The sequence below is a fragment of the Cynocephalus volans genome, chromosome 3, assembly GCF_027409185.1.
Source record: "Cynocephalus volans isolate mCynVol1 chromosome 3, mCynVol1.pri, whole genome shotgun sequence".
Taxonomy (NCBI): Eukaryota; Metazoa; Chordata; class Mammalia; order Dermoptera; family Cynocephalidae; genus Cynocephalus; species Cynocephalus volans.
In genome coordinates, this window is record NC_084462.1 from 40,192,068 (window position 1) to 40,208,353 (window position 16,286).

At 39.9% G+C, this 16,286-nt stretch overlaps 1 protein-coding gene across 2 annotated transcripts in view; it reads left to right on the forward strand.

Moving 5' to 3' along the window:
- Positions 1 to 1,807: 1,807 nt before the first annotated feature.
- Positions 1,808 to 16,286, forward strand: part of OTUD7A (OTU deubiquitinase 7A) — a 153,744-nt gene continuing 139,265 nt past the window's right edge. For both annotated transcript variants that reach the window (XM_063091893.1, XM_063091895.1), the window contains exon 1: positions 1,808 to 1,958. In XM_063091893.1, the coding sequence (XP_062947963.1) occupies positions 1,808 to 1,958 (151 nt within the window). The remainder of the gene's footprint in view (positions 1,959 to 16,286) is intronic.

Genomic DNA, 16,286 nt, shown 5'->3' on the forward strand with positions numbered 1-16,286 from the left:
GCTCTCCCAGCAGAGGCCCTGGCACATGGAGAGAAGGAAAAAGGCGATTTCCTAATTGGTACCATATACATCAGTTCAAATAATTTTCTTATTTTCTAGCCACACCAGCCAAAACGTGTACCCAAGTATGAGCCATGTGCAAGATGGTGCAATCACAATGAACATCTCTGTGGTTACGCAGCTCCCCACCTGAGACCCTCACTCCTCACAGTCTTGCGTGTTAGATAAGCTTATTCCTTCCATCCTCACGGAGGCACAGGTGGGCTCAGGGAGCTGAAACACCATATCACAGCTAATCAGGGCCAGAGTGGGGGCTCACACAAGGCCAGTTTTCCCAGCTCTAAAGCACCAGTGACTGACACAGAAACTACCCCCCTGAGCAAAGCCTATCCCAGTATTTATCTCCAAAGAAGGAACAGAGTTAAATTCACCCGCAGTATGTAAAATTAATTACATAAGTGCTGGTATAAAATTTTCCAACATCTATACTGGAGTCAGCAAACTTTTTCTGTAAAGGTCCAGGTAGTAAATCTTTTCAGTTTTGTTGGCCTTGTAATCTCTGTTTTAATAGTCAACTCAGCCATGTGCAGAAGCAGCCACAGACAGTATGTGAATGAATGGGTGTGGATGTGTTTCAATAAAACTTTATTTACAAAAGCAGGTGGTAGACCATCTTTGGCCCACGGGCCATAATTTGCCAACCCCTTACCTACACAAACACCAGGATGCGTTTGCTCTTTATCAGCCATGACTGGGCACCTGCCACTGGCCCCAGCGCTATTGACTGGCATGAGCCACTCTCATATGTGATGTGAGGGTTGCCCTGCCTGGCAAGTGGCTGCTACACTCAGCCCGTGGTCAGCTGGACACCCTTGTGTCCTCTGACCGGGATTGTTCTGCCTGGGAAATCTGACTTCTGTATGAATCTTGTTTGATTGTTACTGTGAGTATGACTACTCTTAAAGAGCCAGCAGACAGCTGCACAGTCATCTTCAGCGTTTGGTATTTCAGTCAACTGTGGACTAACCTGGAGTCTCTCCTGAGAGCCAGGTGAGGGGCAAGGACTGAGGTGGATGGGGTGTTGACGGAGCCATAATTGGGATGTGGTGGGTAACGTGATTACATTGTGGAAGTGGTACGTGTCTGTATGACTCAGAAGAGGATTAGAAATCTAGTAACTTCAATGAATCTCACAAATGTACTCAGGTCTTTGAAACTTAAAAATAATCCAGTCTCTTTTTCTCCCATCGGTTGATATTGGAATGGACATAATGTTAGATCAGAAGTACTAGAATTGGTGATGACCCCTTGCCTTAGTCCATTCAGACTGCTATAACAAAATACCATAGACTGGGTGGCTTTTGAACAACAGAGATTTATTTCTCACAGTTCTGGAGGCTGGGATGTCTAAGATCAAGGTGCCAGCAGATCTGGTGTCAGGTGAGGGCCAGCTTTCTTGTTGTAGAAGGCATCTTCTTTCTGTGTCCTCACATAGTGGGAGGGGTGAGGGAACTCTCTGGGGCCTCTTTCATAAGGTCACTAATCACCTCCCAATGGATTTGGGGGGACACAAACATTCAGATCATAGTCCCCCGTCTCTCACATGGCACGCACAGAGAGATGATATTTCAGTTTGACTTTTGTGATATCATGTCTTGCATGAAGAATGACAGTTGCCTCAAACCAGTTCAGAGCCGTACAAGGTGCAAATGGCTCCTTCTCCCTGCTGAGCCCCGCATGTGTTGCTGCTCGCGTCTCCACTCCCAGCACTCGGTGAGATGCCTTTTCTCTTCTTCCCCGCAGATGGATGGTCTCTAGCCTGCTTCCAAACCCTGCCTCGGCTGGGTGTTGGGTGGCACTTCTGCGTGATCACATGACTCTTGATATGGACGCAGTCCTGTCAGACTTTGTTCGGTCCACAGGGGCAGAACCTGGTCTGGCCAGAGACCTGCTGGAAGGTAAGGCCACCTCCTCCTCTCCCTACCCCGTGCTCTCGGGCATAATACCTTCTGACCGGTGACAAAAGATAACAAGATTTCTGTTACCTGACAGTGGTACTACTTGGCTTCTTTCAAAGTAAAGAAAGTGTTGATGTTGGAGATGAAATTATTTTCATTATTCTTGACTTTATTTTGGGTATGAAGAGATTGCCCAACTTCCTACAGTCAAAGTGCATAAGGCACTAATTAGGGTTTGCCTTGAGTTAAATTTTATAGCTATTGAGTCAAAGTTTATCAATGGTCAATTTCTTAAGAAAATATATTCAGTGGGGCAGAAATTTTAGGACACTCAAGAGAATGATTTTATTGGAGCCCTTAGCTTCTTATCTCTGTCTTAGCTCGGACAAAAATACTTTAGGCCAAAGATTTTGGAGAAAAAACTACCTAGAAGCCAGTAAAGTAGTTGGGAATAATTCACAAGCAAGAAAACAACATTCATCCTCAGTCTTCTCAAGGAGATATCATCTGCTACATGAAAAATGTGCACTGTCCACATATATGATGTTTTCAGGTATTTATTCAGCTACAATCATAATGAACTAAAAATTAAAGTTTAGTTTCCGTCTCTAAGATGAGTTTACTTTGCATATTTTTTTTCGTGTGGTGGTGGTATGAGGAGAAGAGGTGGGAAGAGCCAGTCACAGCTTTTCAGGACACTCAGGTGTGTGAGAGAAGAGAATTTTTTAATGACTAAAAATGACTTTTGTTTGTTTGTTTGTTTGTTTTTTGTTTGTGACCGGTAAGGGGATCGCAACCCTTGGCTTGGTGTCGCCCACACCACGCTCAGCCAGTGAGTGCACCGGCCATCCCTATATAGGATCCGAACCCACGGCCTCGGCGCTCCCAGCGCTGCACTCTCCGGAGTGAGCCACGGGTTTGGCCCAAAATGACACTATTTTTAATGACACTTTGCCTCAAGTGTATAAACTGCAATTTGTAGAGTTAGCGCACACTTGGTCAAGCATTATACGTCACAGCGTTTCTTTAAGTCACTGTAGGAAAATATGAATTATTGTACATTCACCCAAGTGGAAACAACCGTTGGATTCTTTGGAAAATTAAGAACCACCCGTTAGAGGATTATGAGAAAGCGGCGATGGCCATAGCATAGTTTGAAAATGTCCGTCAACTTCCCAGAATTCCAGACAAGCTCCAGGTTTACCATAAAATATGCTCAGAGGATTATTGTGGTCAATGTGAATCAAATGGGGCTTGTCACCTCCCACCGTGGTGTCACAGGGCGCCCTCTGCCGGCGCCCGCTGGTGGCGCGTTTGGTGAGCAGCGCGGGAGGCGGGTTCCAGAGCCGGGCTGTGCGGCGCGGGGCAGACCATTTTACTTCCCTTAACCTCAGTTTCTTCCTGTAATCTGAGCCTAACCTGCTTACGAGATGATTGTGAATATCAGAATCTGTGACGTAAAATTCCTAGTGAGGCATGCGGTATGCAGCCAACGCTCCAAAAACAGCAGATCAGGCTTGTGGTTGCTGTCGTCCTCACCAGTGCTGACGTCGCTATTAGTTTCCAGACAGCATGAAATAGAAAGCAAGACTTGTCATCTCTTTTCTTTTTTCCTTAATTTTATTTTTTTTAATGAGATACAGAAAAACTGACTTTTCCCGTACAGTTCCATGAATTTTAACACTTGTGCTAGATTTGTGTTATCTCTACCACTGTGCGTGCTCCCTCCTGCCACCTCCACCCAGGGCAACCACTGCTGTTTTCTGTTACTAGTGTTTTCTCTTTCAAGAATGTCATAGCAATGGAGTCCTACAGAGCCTGATCTTTTGAAACTGGCTTATTTTCACTCAGTATAATTATTTTGAGGTTCATCCAAGTTGTGTGTCAAAAGTTTGTTCCTTTGTATTGCTGAGAAATAGTCCATTCTCCAGATGTAACGCAGTTTATCCATCTGTCTGGTAAAGGGCATTTCAGTTGTTTCCAATTGGGGGCAGTTATGACTAGAGCTATAAACATTTAAGAAGATTTTTTGCGAATATAGTTTTAATTTTTCTAGGGTAAATACACAAGGGTTGGGGTCACTGGTTCATGTGGTAAGGATGTGCTAACTTTATGAGAAACTGCCCACCTGTTTTACAGATGCACCATTTCGCACTCCCACCAGCGGTGCACGAGTTTCCCGCTGCTCCCCCTCCTCACCAGCACCTGCTGATTCTTTTTTTCTTTTCTTTTTTTAGCCATTCTAACAGGTGTGTAATGGTATTTCTTCGTGGTTTTAATTTTCATTTCCCTAATAACTAATGACGTTGAAATTTTTTAAATGTTATTTTCCATCTCTCTATTCTCTTTTGTGAAACGTTTGTTCAAGCTGACTATTTCTAAATGGAGTGGTTAGTCTTCTTATATTTGAGTTTTGAGAGTTCTTTATATATTTTGAGTGTAAATCCGTTGTCAAATATGTGATATGCAAATATTTTCTACCAGACTATGCTTGATTTTTCATTCTCTTAGCAGTGCCTTTGGCAAAGCAAAAGTTTTTAATTTTGATACAATCCAACTTTTTTCCCCCTTTCTCTTATGGATCATGCTTTTGGTGACATGGCTAAGAAATTTCGCATAACCTCCACGTCATGGAAATTTTCTCCTCTGTGGTCTCTTAAAAGCTTTAGACTTCTATGTTTTGCATTTAGGTCTATGACTCATTGTGAGTAGATTTTTGTATGTGTGAGATTTAGGTCAGGGTTCATTTTTATATATTTGAATGCCCAATTGTTTCAATACCATTTGTTGAAAATATTATCCTTCCTCCACTGAATTGGAATTGCCTGTGCGCATTTGTCAAAAACCAACCGAGAGTATTTGTGGGAATCTGTTTCTTGACACTGGTTCTGTTCCATTGGCCATTGTGACTATTCCTTTGCAAATACTACATCATATTGATTACTATAGCTTTATAGTGAGTTTTAATGTCAGGTAGTGTGATTCTTCTAAATTTATTCTTCTTTTTCAAAACTGTTTCAACTATTCCATTTCCTTTGCCTTTACATATAAATTTTGAGATCAGATTACCTGTATCTATAGAATGTCCTACTGGAATTTTGATTGGAATTATTTAAAATCGATGTCAATCCTAACTGTGTCGTGTCTTTCAGTCCATGACGTATAACCACACTTTACATTTACTTAGGCCGTCTTTAAGTTCTTTCATCAACATTTTGTAGTTTTTAGCATATAGATCCTATATATGTTTTGTTACTTTTACATCTAAGGTTTTTTTAGAGCTATGGTAAATGGTATTTTCTAAAAAATTTTCAGTTTCCAATTGTTCATTACTATTATATAGAAATATAAGTGATTTTTGTATATTGAGCTTGTATCTTGCACTCTTGCTAAAGCTAAATGATTACTTGTTCTAGGAGGGCTGTGTGTTGCGGAAGTACATTCCTTGGGATTTTCTATGTAAACAGTCCTGTTGTCTCTGAACAGGGACAGTTTTATTTCTTCCTTTCCAATATGTATGTCTTTTGTTTATTTTTCTTGAGTTATTTCACTGGACAGGGCCTCCAGCAAGAGGTTGAGTAGGAGTGCTGAGAGAGAACATTCTTCCTTGGTCTTCATCTTAGGGGAAACTATTCAGTTTTCACCACGGAGTAGAATGTTTGCTATAAGTTTTCATAGATGCTTTTTATCAGGTGGATAAAATTTCTTTCTATTCCTGGTTTGCTGAAAGTTTTATCATAAATAGGTGTTGAATTTTTTCAAATGTATTTTCTACATTAACTGATATGATCAATTTTTTATAAAAAAAACTGTTAATATAATAGATTATATTGATTGCCTTCTAATAGTGAACTGGTCTTTCAGCCATTTCTTTGAAGTGTTCTTCTGCTCTATGTTTCTCTTCTCTCCATCTGGGGCTCAGATGGTATGAAGGTTAAAACCTTTTGTAATAGAACTACAGGACCCTATGGTTCTATTTATTTTCTTTTCTTCCTGTTGTTTAGATTAGATAATTTCTATTGACCTATTTATAAATTTACTGACTCCTCTGTCATCTCCATTTTGTTATTGAGCCCATCCAATGAGTTTTTTTATTTTAATGGTTGAAATTTTTTCATTTCTAACAGTTTCACTTGGTTCTTTATATCTTCGATTTCTTTGCTGAGACTTTCTATATTTTTCAAGGGTGTTCTCCCTTACTTATTGGGAAATATTTGTAACAACTGCTCTAAAGTCTTTGTCAAACAATTCCAATATCTGTTTCATCCCAGGATAGCCATTGAGATTTCTCTGTTTTTGTTTTCTGGTTTTGTCGTCAATGTTGTTTTTATATGCTGAGTAAATTTGGATTGTATCCTCAGCATTTTGAATATCATGTTTTTGAGATGCTGTTCGTTGTTAAAATCATACAGCGAATATTATTATTTTTGTTTTAGAAGATAATCTCTCCAATCGGTTTAGACGGCAAGTTCTGAGTTCCCCCCAAGGCTTCTGTGGATGTGATTCCAAACCTCCAGTCTTTGAGATGTGCTGTTTGGATCTCTCTCTCACGTGTGCCACCTGGTGGACAGTCTGGGGCTCCGGCAGTAGTCTCTCCCCTATTTCAGTGCTCAAACTCTGTTGAATCTGTTTAGGTCCAGATCCATACATATGCAGCTTAGGAGTAAGCCCAGAAGTTCATAAACAACTTTAAGAGGTTGCTTTCCCAAACTCCTGCCTTTCAGTAATCTCCTTAGTTGTGTCTGGATGCCTGGGCTCTGCTTTTTCGGTCCTCCAGCCAGCTTTGGTGACTGGGACTTTATTCCCCCCACTCTCTCGTGTACTTGATTTGACTGCATCATGTCAGAGCTAAGACGCCAGATAAAGGAAAAGAGCAACGGCGTGTCCCCACTCTCTGGTGACCTCTGATTGGAGGGGAGGTTCCCCTGCCTCCGAATTTTAGTTTCCTGCCAACCCCCGTTGAGGCTGCAGAATTGCTTGAGGTGTGGGACACAAGGGAATGGAGGACAATTTTTTTAAAAGAGAGAGAGAGATAAATGAGGGTTTTTCAGACTTTCTCTGGACATTAGAGACCCCATTCCTGCTTCTTGAGCTGGACCTAGAGAGTGTTGTCTGGAGCTGATGTCCACTTCTGTGTTCACGTGGCGAGACAGGAGGAAAGGCATGTTAAACTCGCTGCCAGGTCTGTGGTCCTCTGAATGTGGTCTTCTTCTTCAGTCTGCCTGCTGTTGTCTACTTGTCTGAGTCTCCGGTAGCTGCTTCAGCACTCCATACAGGTGTCCTGGCCACGGTCAGTAGGAGAAGTGGAGAGGTACTTACCTTAGCCAGTGTGCTCACTCGCCTGACCCAGGACTGGTTCCTGGCCTCTGTTTCAGGTGAGAAGACTGCTTTCTTACGTATGGTGGGTTCTTCAATGCATCAAAGTTACTTGGGTCACGATTTCTCTAAAAGCCAGTGTTTCAAAGTATGAAATATTTTCATTGGAAGCCTCAGGAAGATCAGTGCTGGAAGGATGTAAATAATGTAGGAATTGAGAGGCGGGGAATGTAAAATGAATAAATAAATAAATAAACAAACAAAGAAACCCGCACTGATGGCAGAAGCTGGGTGAAAGGTACATGGACTCTTTCTGCTACTTTTGTGACTTTTTGTGAGTGTTATTTATTTCAAAATTGAAAGTTTCCATAAAAACACACACACACAATGATAGGAATCAGCACAGCAGAGGGAGGCCAATGAGAAGTAAGAGTAACTAGGCTGATAAAGACGCTGGTAAGAAGAGACAGATGGACACAAGATACAAGGGTCTTCAAAAAGTTCACAGAAAGACTCATATTATTTTTTAATTCTGTTTTTCCACGAACTTCTTGAAGTACCCTCGAACAGAGAGACAAAGACAGAGTGAACACTGCTCTGCCTCCAGGAGGAGGGGGCAGCCTTGCCTGGCTCCTGCTGCCTTGGCCCAGCCTGTGCATGCTCCCAAAGTGTCCTTCCAGAACAAAGTCAGGTCCAGTGACTCCGTTTCCACAAACCCTGTGATACTGCCTGAGACCTGCAGAATAAGCCCCTGCACCCGCACCCAAGTCCTTCTGCATCTGCCCTGTTCCATCCCCCCACCTCACCTCCCACTGTGTCTCCTCGCCGTCCCTGTCCCCAGACCCGTCCATCTCAAGCCCTTGACGGCACTACCCACCCCCACATGCTGTCTCCCTGTCGAAACTCGGCTCCTCCTCCAAGATGATCATGAGCTCCTGGACAGCGGGGACCACAGCGGGCCATGTTCACTGCGAGCTCCAGCAGCCGACACATGCTGTCCCACCACAGCGTGATGCTGCTGCCAGAGCTGCCACCGAGCAACCGGAGGAGACTGCGCGCAGCAGGGAGCAGACGCGATGTGAGTCCCGTGAGTCCTGGAGCGTTGGGGCCTTGGTGCCATGGAGGGAAGCAACCCTGGGAGAAAGAAGAGGGTGTGGGTGTGGGTGCAATTTTGAATGAGGCTGTCAGGGAAGGCCTCACTAAAAAAAGGGGGGATCTGAGCAAAAATTTGAGGACGTGAGAGTGAGCTGCGTGGATATCTGGGGAAGTTTCTAAGGAGACTTAGAATTAATTGGCCATTCCTTGCCATCTCTCAGAACTTTGTGGACTTCAATTGTATGGAACATGTATTTGTTGTCCTTATTTTGTAATTAATCCATGCTTATTTTCCTCGTTAAACTAGAAGTTCTTAAAAACATTGACAATAGTAGTTAGTGTTTATGGGGCATTATTATATGTCAGACACTAGGCTCTTTAAATATGATAGCACATTAAATCCTCACAATGAATTAGTAAAGAAAGTATTAGATTGCACAGGCAAAAAAACTGAGGCCAAGAAAATTCCCTGAAGTTGTACAGCTAGAACCTGGGTTCAGCACCGGCATGTGAACCCACCTGTGTCATTAAAGACCAGGTTCTTCCTGCAAAGCCATGTCACCTGCCACTTGGCGTGATACCTACTGTCCTTGCAGAGCTTAACAGTGCTTTATATGAAGCATTAATTCAAAAGGAGTTTTTAATTATTAATCACTGAAGGGATGTTTTAGTAACCTCTTTTATGATAAGGCTAATTAACTTTTATTTTCAAATAAAATAGTACTTCAATAGACCATAAAAACTATTCAAAAAATAGAACTAAGATCTAACATCCATGTGCCAGACACTGTGTGGCCACTTTACATTTATGAAAAGGTAGTTAAGATTTTTGATTGGGAGACCAAATACATGAGTTGTTCACAGAGTTTAGTTTCCTGTCTAAGGAGAAAGTAACTCACAATTTTGCAGTAACTGTGGACCTTAGGCCTTGCTCTTCTACCAAGATGTTCTCTCATCATACCCAGGCCTCTCTTTCATCATTACACATAGAAAAAAAAAAAAAAATCCTTGAACAAAGCAGCCAGGTCGCATTTAGGAAATACGTTGACTGGAAATTAACATCTCTTTTGTCCCTAATATAATTTTTCAGCATCTTTTTCTATGGAATTTGCAAAATTAAGGAAAATGGTGGCAACTAAGTTAAATTGTATTCTCCAAAAAATATTTAGGGAAGCTGTCTATGTATCTTAGATGTATATGTGTTTACCAGTTGAGCTGATAATTTGAGATCTAAAATTCTTAGAGTTGTCTATGAGGAAATAATGTCCCCTCTTTTTGGAAATTTGCATGTGCTAAACCATCTTGGTCCAGCACACATAGAAAAGAAACTCCCTGTCACTTGCCAGTCATATTGACAGGTAATTCTATCCACATCTACATTTAGCCTTTGAAAACCTTCCCATAATGGGAGGGCAGCAGCTGCTGACTTGGATAATTGCAATAATGCTCCAAAAAGTACACCCAAGAAATGGGGAGAGGGGTGGAGACAACTAAGGGAAGAATGTGTTTAATAAAAACCCCACATTCTCCCAGCAGCTGCACATGGTGACCAGCTACAGAAAATCCACATACTTGTTGTGGAGCATTTGACAGAGTAGGCGGGATGAAATCAGAAGTGGGACAGTCACATCCTTGAATAGGAACAAAAACATGGTCTGGGGACTGTGACTCCTAAGCCAGAGTTAGTAGAGTAGGAGATCTGATGGCCTGTAGCCAGGGCTGGGAATATCCCATGGGCTGCTCTGCCTACTGTCCCGTCCGCACTGCAGAGAACTCTGCCACTAGACAAGACATATCTAAAATAAAATGGAAACAAAAAGCCTCTCCAGGATCAGATCTAAGACACTCCAGTGGCCTGGCCACATACAGGAAGACACATCCGCCCTTTCAACAGTATTTAAATACTCTTAAAAACAAACTGAGACCCATTAAAACCATTTGTGGTGAGTGTCTTTTGTCACTCTGATCAATTAAGTAGATCTTATTTCCCTCATTTCCTTTCTTTTAGAGAAGGTTATAACCCCCAGGTACCATCATCGGCCTATTTTATCAACTTTACTCAAAAGTCTGTCCCATCTTGGCTGCTTGAAATTAAATGCTTCCTCCCTGGAAAGCCACCTGCATGCATCACAGAGTCTGTCTCGGTGCGTAGGCATGGGTAAAAAACTCCCCGCTACCTCATCCCACCATTTTGTATTTTTCTACTTTGCTTCCCTTACATGCACATTCTTCCTGGCTCCCTGAGGTCCAGGAATTATGTGCCATTCCACAGAGCCCCAGCCCAGCAAGTGACCTTCCCTGGTGGGCACTCAGTAATGTGCACTAAATTGAATCAGGTTGAAGAGTGAAGGATCAAAAGAGCAGCAGCCCTAGCAGAAGATCCTCTGGTAGTGGCTCAGCTTCAGAGTCATATGTAGTTAAACATTTTTTAAGATGAACGGTAGCTATGCAAACTAAAATCAATTTAAATTACTTTCTTTGTTTAGGTAAGAAAGAGGAGGCCACTACATATTAAGAACTCCCACTTAAGCAAATCCTTCATGTTGTCAGTCAGCAAGCACATACTGAGGGCCTCTAAACTGGGTTTGGGAGATCCAGAAAGGAAGAAGAAAAGACCAAGACCCTGCCCTAAGATCCTTGCAGACTAAACAATCTATAGGCACCTGTGTTCTAATAAAACTATATTTATAAAAACAGGCAGCCAGGCTAAGGGTCATAGTTTGCCAACTCCTGCTATAGATGTTAAAAGACTTCAGAGCTCTGTCAATCAAACAGTGATCGCATATGCACATGATTTGAAGTCTGATTCAAACAAACTATAAAAAAGAAAAATAAAAAGACAATCTGGGAAACTTGAATACAACACTTACTGGATATCTGATAATATTAAGGAATTATCATTAATTACTTTTAGATGTAATATTTTTTATTGTGGTAGTGCTAAGAAAAAGGTACATACTGAACTGTTGATGGATGAAGCTATAACATGCAGGGACTTGCTGAGGACAGGGAATGGGCAGGAATAGAGATAGAGCAAGATTAGCCATGAGTTGATTACTATTAAAGCTGGACAATGGATGCAAACAGGTCCATTACAATCTTGTGTCTACTTCTGCATGTGTATAAAAGTTGCCATAATAAAAAGTTTAAAAACAGCACCAGGAAACTGCTTCTTCCAGCCAAGATAGAGTGTCGGAAACTGGGTTTGTCCTCCTGCCTGAGAAAGGAAAGGACAGATATGATAAACACGACTCTGAGCATTAGGTAATGAAGAGTGGTGGTCCCCAGGAGGTTGAAGACAAACAAGGTGAGTCCTAGGATTGCCCAGTTTACTGCCTTCAGAGAGATTCTAATATGTGGTGCAGGGTGGAGGCACCCAGATGGGGCCTGGCCAACCTGTGGTGGGAGGAGACATAGCTGAGAGTCCTGGGAGTCAAGGAGGCTATAGTTTGAGAAGGGAGAGGGCTGCACAGAGCAGGAACTCCAGTGACTTACAGAGGGATTGCCTCTGCTGAGTACTGATCAGTGCGTGTGTGAGGAAACTGTGTGCAACCAGGAGAGAGCCAGCTGGCAGGATTCCAGGAGACACCCACCAGCCAAACCGGAGAAGCATTAAGTATAATATCCAGAAGTGTCTTGTCTCAATAATGAGGAATAATTAGCCCTAGAAGAAAGACTGCTCTGATTACACCTAACAAACCTTAAAAAGCAAGACCCAAAAGGATCAAACTCTTCCCAAGAAGTGCAACTGCATTCCAGAATAAAGCTCAATAACATAGGAGGAATATAAACTTGCCCAGCACCAAACAATGTAAAATTCACAATGTCTGGCACCCAAACAAAAGTAGCCAGGAATGCATAGTAGCAGGAAAATATGACCCATAATGAGCAGAAATTGTTCAATTGAAGCCAAACTAGAAATGCTGTAAATGTTAGAATTACCAGACAAGAGCATTAGAAGTGATTATAACTGTATTCTATATGTCCAGAAATTTAAGTAATGATATGGAAGATATTTTTTGAAAGCCCGTATCAAACTTTCAGAGATAAAAACTACAATATCTGGGATGAAAAAGTAACTCAGTGGGATTGACAGTAGATTGTGTGTTACAGGAAAAGGTTAGTGAACATGAAGACATAGCAATAAAAAATACCCAAAATGAAACACAGAGATAAAATGGAATTAAAGAAATTTAAAAAGCATCAGTGCCGGGCTGAGCCTGTGGCGCACTCGGAAGAGTGCAGCTCTGGGAGCGCTGCAACGCTCCCGCCGTGGGTTCGGATCCTATATAGGAATGGCCGGTGTGCCCACTGGCTGAGTGCCAGTCACGAAAAAGACAAAAAAATAAAAATAAAAATAAAAAAATAATAAAAAGCATCAGTGCCTGTGGAAAAATGCAAGCAGCTGAAAAATAAGTATAATTGGAGTCCTTGAAGGAGGGGCATAAGGGACAGGAAAAAAATATTCAAAGAAACAGACAGTGTCTATAGGGAAATTTATATCACCAGACACCTTTACCAGAAAAGAAGCAAGATCTTGAATCAATGACCTCAGTTTCTACTTTGAAACTCAGTTTCCACCTAGAAAAAGAAGAGCAGGTTAAACCCAAAGTAAGCAGAGTAAATGAAATAATACAGATCAGAGCATAAATCAATGAAATAGAAGACAGAAGAATAATAGGGAAACTCAACGAAACCAAAAGTGGGTTCTTCAAGATCAATAAAATTGATAACCCCCTAGGCCATATAATCAGGGAAAAAGGAAGATGCAAATTAACAATATCAAGAATAAAAGAGATGACCTCAGTACAGAATCTACAGATATTAAAAGGATTATAAGGGAATATTATGGACAATTTTGTGCCAGTAAGTGCAATGACTTAAATAAAATTTACAAATTCCTTGACAGTTGTAATCTACCAAAGCCTATGCAAGAAAAAAATAAATAACCTGGATATCTCTACATCTATTAAAGAAATTTAAGGTGTAGTTAAAAACCTTCCCACGAAGAAAACTTCAGGCATATATAGCTTCACAGGTAGATTCTACCACACATATAAGGAAAAAATTATAGCAATTCTACACAAACTCTTCTAGGAAAATGAAGAGGAGCTATATTTCCCAACTCATTCTGTGGAGCCAGAACTACCTGAATACAAAACCAAAAAAGACTACAGGCAAATATTCCTCATGAAAATCAATCTGAAAACAAAATTTTAACAATTTGAATTCAGCATTATATAAAAAGGATAATAAATCATGACCAAGTGAGTTTTATCCCAAGAATGTGAAACTAGTTTAAGACCCCAAAATCAATCAATGCAATTTGCCATATTAGCAAACTAAAAAACAGGAACTATATAATTATCTCAGTCTCCATAGACACAGAAAGAATCTTGGACAATATGCAACATTCATTCCTGATTTTTTTTTTTTTTTAAAGCTCACAGAAAATTAGGAATAGAAGGAAACTTCTTCAAGTTATTTACAAAAAAATGTATAGCTAACATGATACTTGCTGCTGAAGGAAAGAATGCTTTCCCCCAAAGATCAGAAACAAGATAAAGATGGCCACTTTCACCACTTCTACTCAGCATTTTCCTGGAGATTCTAGCCATTACGGTCAAGCAAGCAAATATGGCTTTTTTTTTAAAGAAATCCAGATTGGAAAGGAAGAGGTAAACTAACTTTATTCACAGAAGACGTGATGACCTGTGTAAAAGATCCAGTGGAATTTACAAAAAGTTACTGGAGCTAATAACTTTAGCAGTGTTGTAAGATAAAAGATACATATACAGAGATAAATTATATTTCTAAATATTTGCAATGAGTAATTGGGAATTGAAATTTTTAAAAATATCTTTTCCAGTAGCATCAAGAAAATATGAGACAGGGATAAATCTGGCAAAGACTTATGAAATTACAAAGACAATGAAATTACAAAACATTCTTCAAAGAAATTAAAGACTTACATAAATGGAGAAATGTACCGTGTCCATTGAGAAGACTCGATGTTGTTAAAGAGTCATTTCTCCCCAAATCCATTTTTAAATTAAATGCAATTACAATCAGAATTCCAGCAGACTTCTTCTACAGAAATTAACAAGCTGACTGTAACATTCATTCATAAATTCAGGGACATAGAATAAACAAAGTAACTTTGAACAATTAGAATAAAATTGGAAGCCTAACAATATCTGATATTAAGACAGTATAAAAGCACAGTAATCAAAACAGTGTGATATTAATCTGATATACAGCATGGGGACTATAGTTAATAATATTGTATACTGGAAATTTGCTAAGAGATTAGAGTTTAGGTGCTCTTAACACATACACTTACACATATACACACCCAAACAGGTAACCATGTGAGATGATGGATATGTTACTTTGTTTGACTACAGTAACCATTTCACTGTGTATAATATATCAAAACATCATATTGCACACCTTAACAATATACAATAAAATAATTTTTAAAAACGTAGAGAAATAGGTCAGTGAAACAGATTGGAAAAATCAAGAAACATCTCTCATATATGGACAACTGATCTTCAATAAAAGTACAAAAGCAATTCAGTGCAGAAAGAATAATTTTTTAACAAGTGGTGGTAGAATAATTGGATATTCATATGCAAAAATGAACTTTGATCCATGTCTCACACATATCCAAAAATTACCTTAAATTGAATGATAGATCTAAATATAAAACCTAAAACTACAAACAGTCTTTTAGAATAAAAGCATAGGAGAAAATCTTTTTGACCTTGGGTTAGGCAAAGATTTTCTAGATATGACACCCAAAGCACAATCCATAAAATAAAAAATAATAAATTGGACTTTAGTAAAATTAAAAAATACTTTTTGAGGATAGTATTAAGAGAATGAAAAGATAAAACACAGCTGGAAGAAAATACTTGCAAATCATATATCAGATGAAGTAGTTGTCTCTAAAATACATTTTAAAAACTTTCAAAACTCAATTATATAAAAAACAAACTGTCCAATTAAAAAATGTGCTGAATACTGATAACCAATTAAAAAAAAAAAAGACACAGAGTGGCTCCCTCACACATGGAATTCAAAAAAAAAAAAAAAGTGGTTCTCATGGAAGTAGAGAGTAGAATAATGATTACCAGCGGCTAGAAGGGTAGGGGGTTGTGGGAAGGAGAAGAGATGGACTAATGGTTACACCGTTGTCTCCCCTAAATGATTCATTGTGCAGTATATGCATTTTTTAATACATCATACTGTACCTCATAAAAATAAATATAAATAAAATTGGGGGGAAATGTGCAAAATATTTGAATAGACACTTCACCAAAGAAGATGTGTGGATCACAAATCAGCACATGAAAAGAAGCCCAACATCATGAGTCATTAGGGAAACGCAAATTAAAGCCAGAATGAGGTACCGCTACACATGTACTAGATGGACTTAAACCAAAAATACTGGCCATACCATATCTTGGCAAGGATGTGGAAGAAATGACATTTTTTTGCACTGCTGGTTTGAAATGTGAAATGGTATAGCCACTGTCTTTTGTATATTAGCCAACCTAACTGGGGTGAAATGGTGTCTCAGTGTGGTTTTGATTTGCGTTTCCCAAATGCTGAGTGATGTTGAGCATTTTTTCATGTGTCTGTTGGCCATTCGTATATCTTCTTTTGAGAAATGCCTATTTAGCTCCTTTCCCCATTTTTTAATTGGGTTACTTGTTTTTATGTCATAAAGTTGTTTCAGTTCCTTGTATATTCTGGATATTAATCCTATATCAGATATATATTTCATAAATATTTTCTCCCACTCTGTTGGTTGTCTTTTAACTCTGTTAATTGTTTCTTTTGCTGTGCAGAAGCTTTTAGTTTGATATAATCCCTTTTCTTCATTTTTTCCTTTGGTTGCCTGTGCTT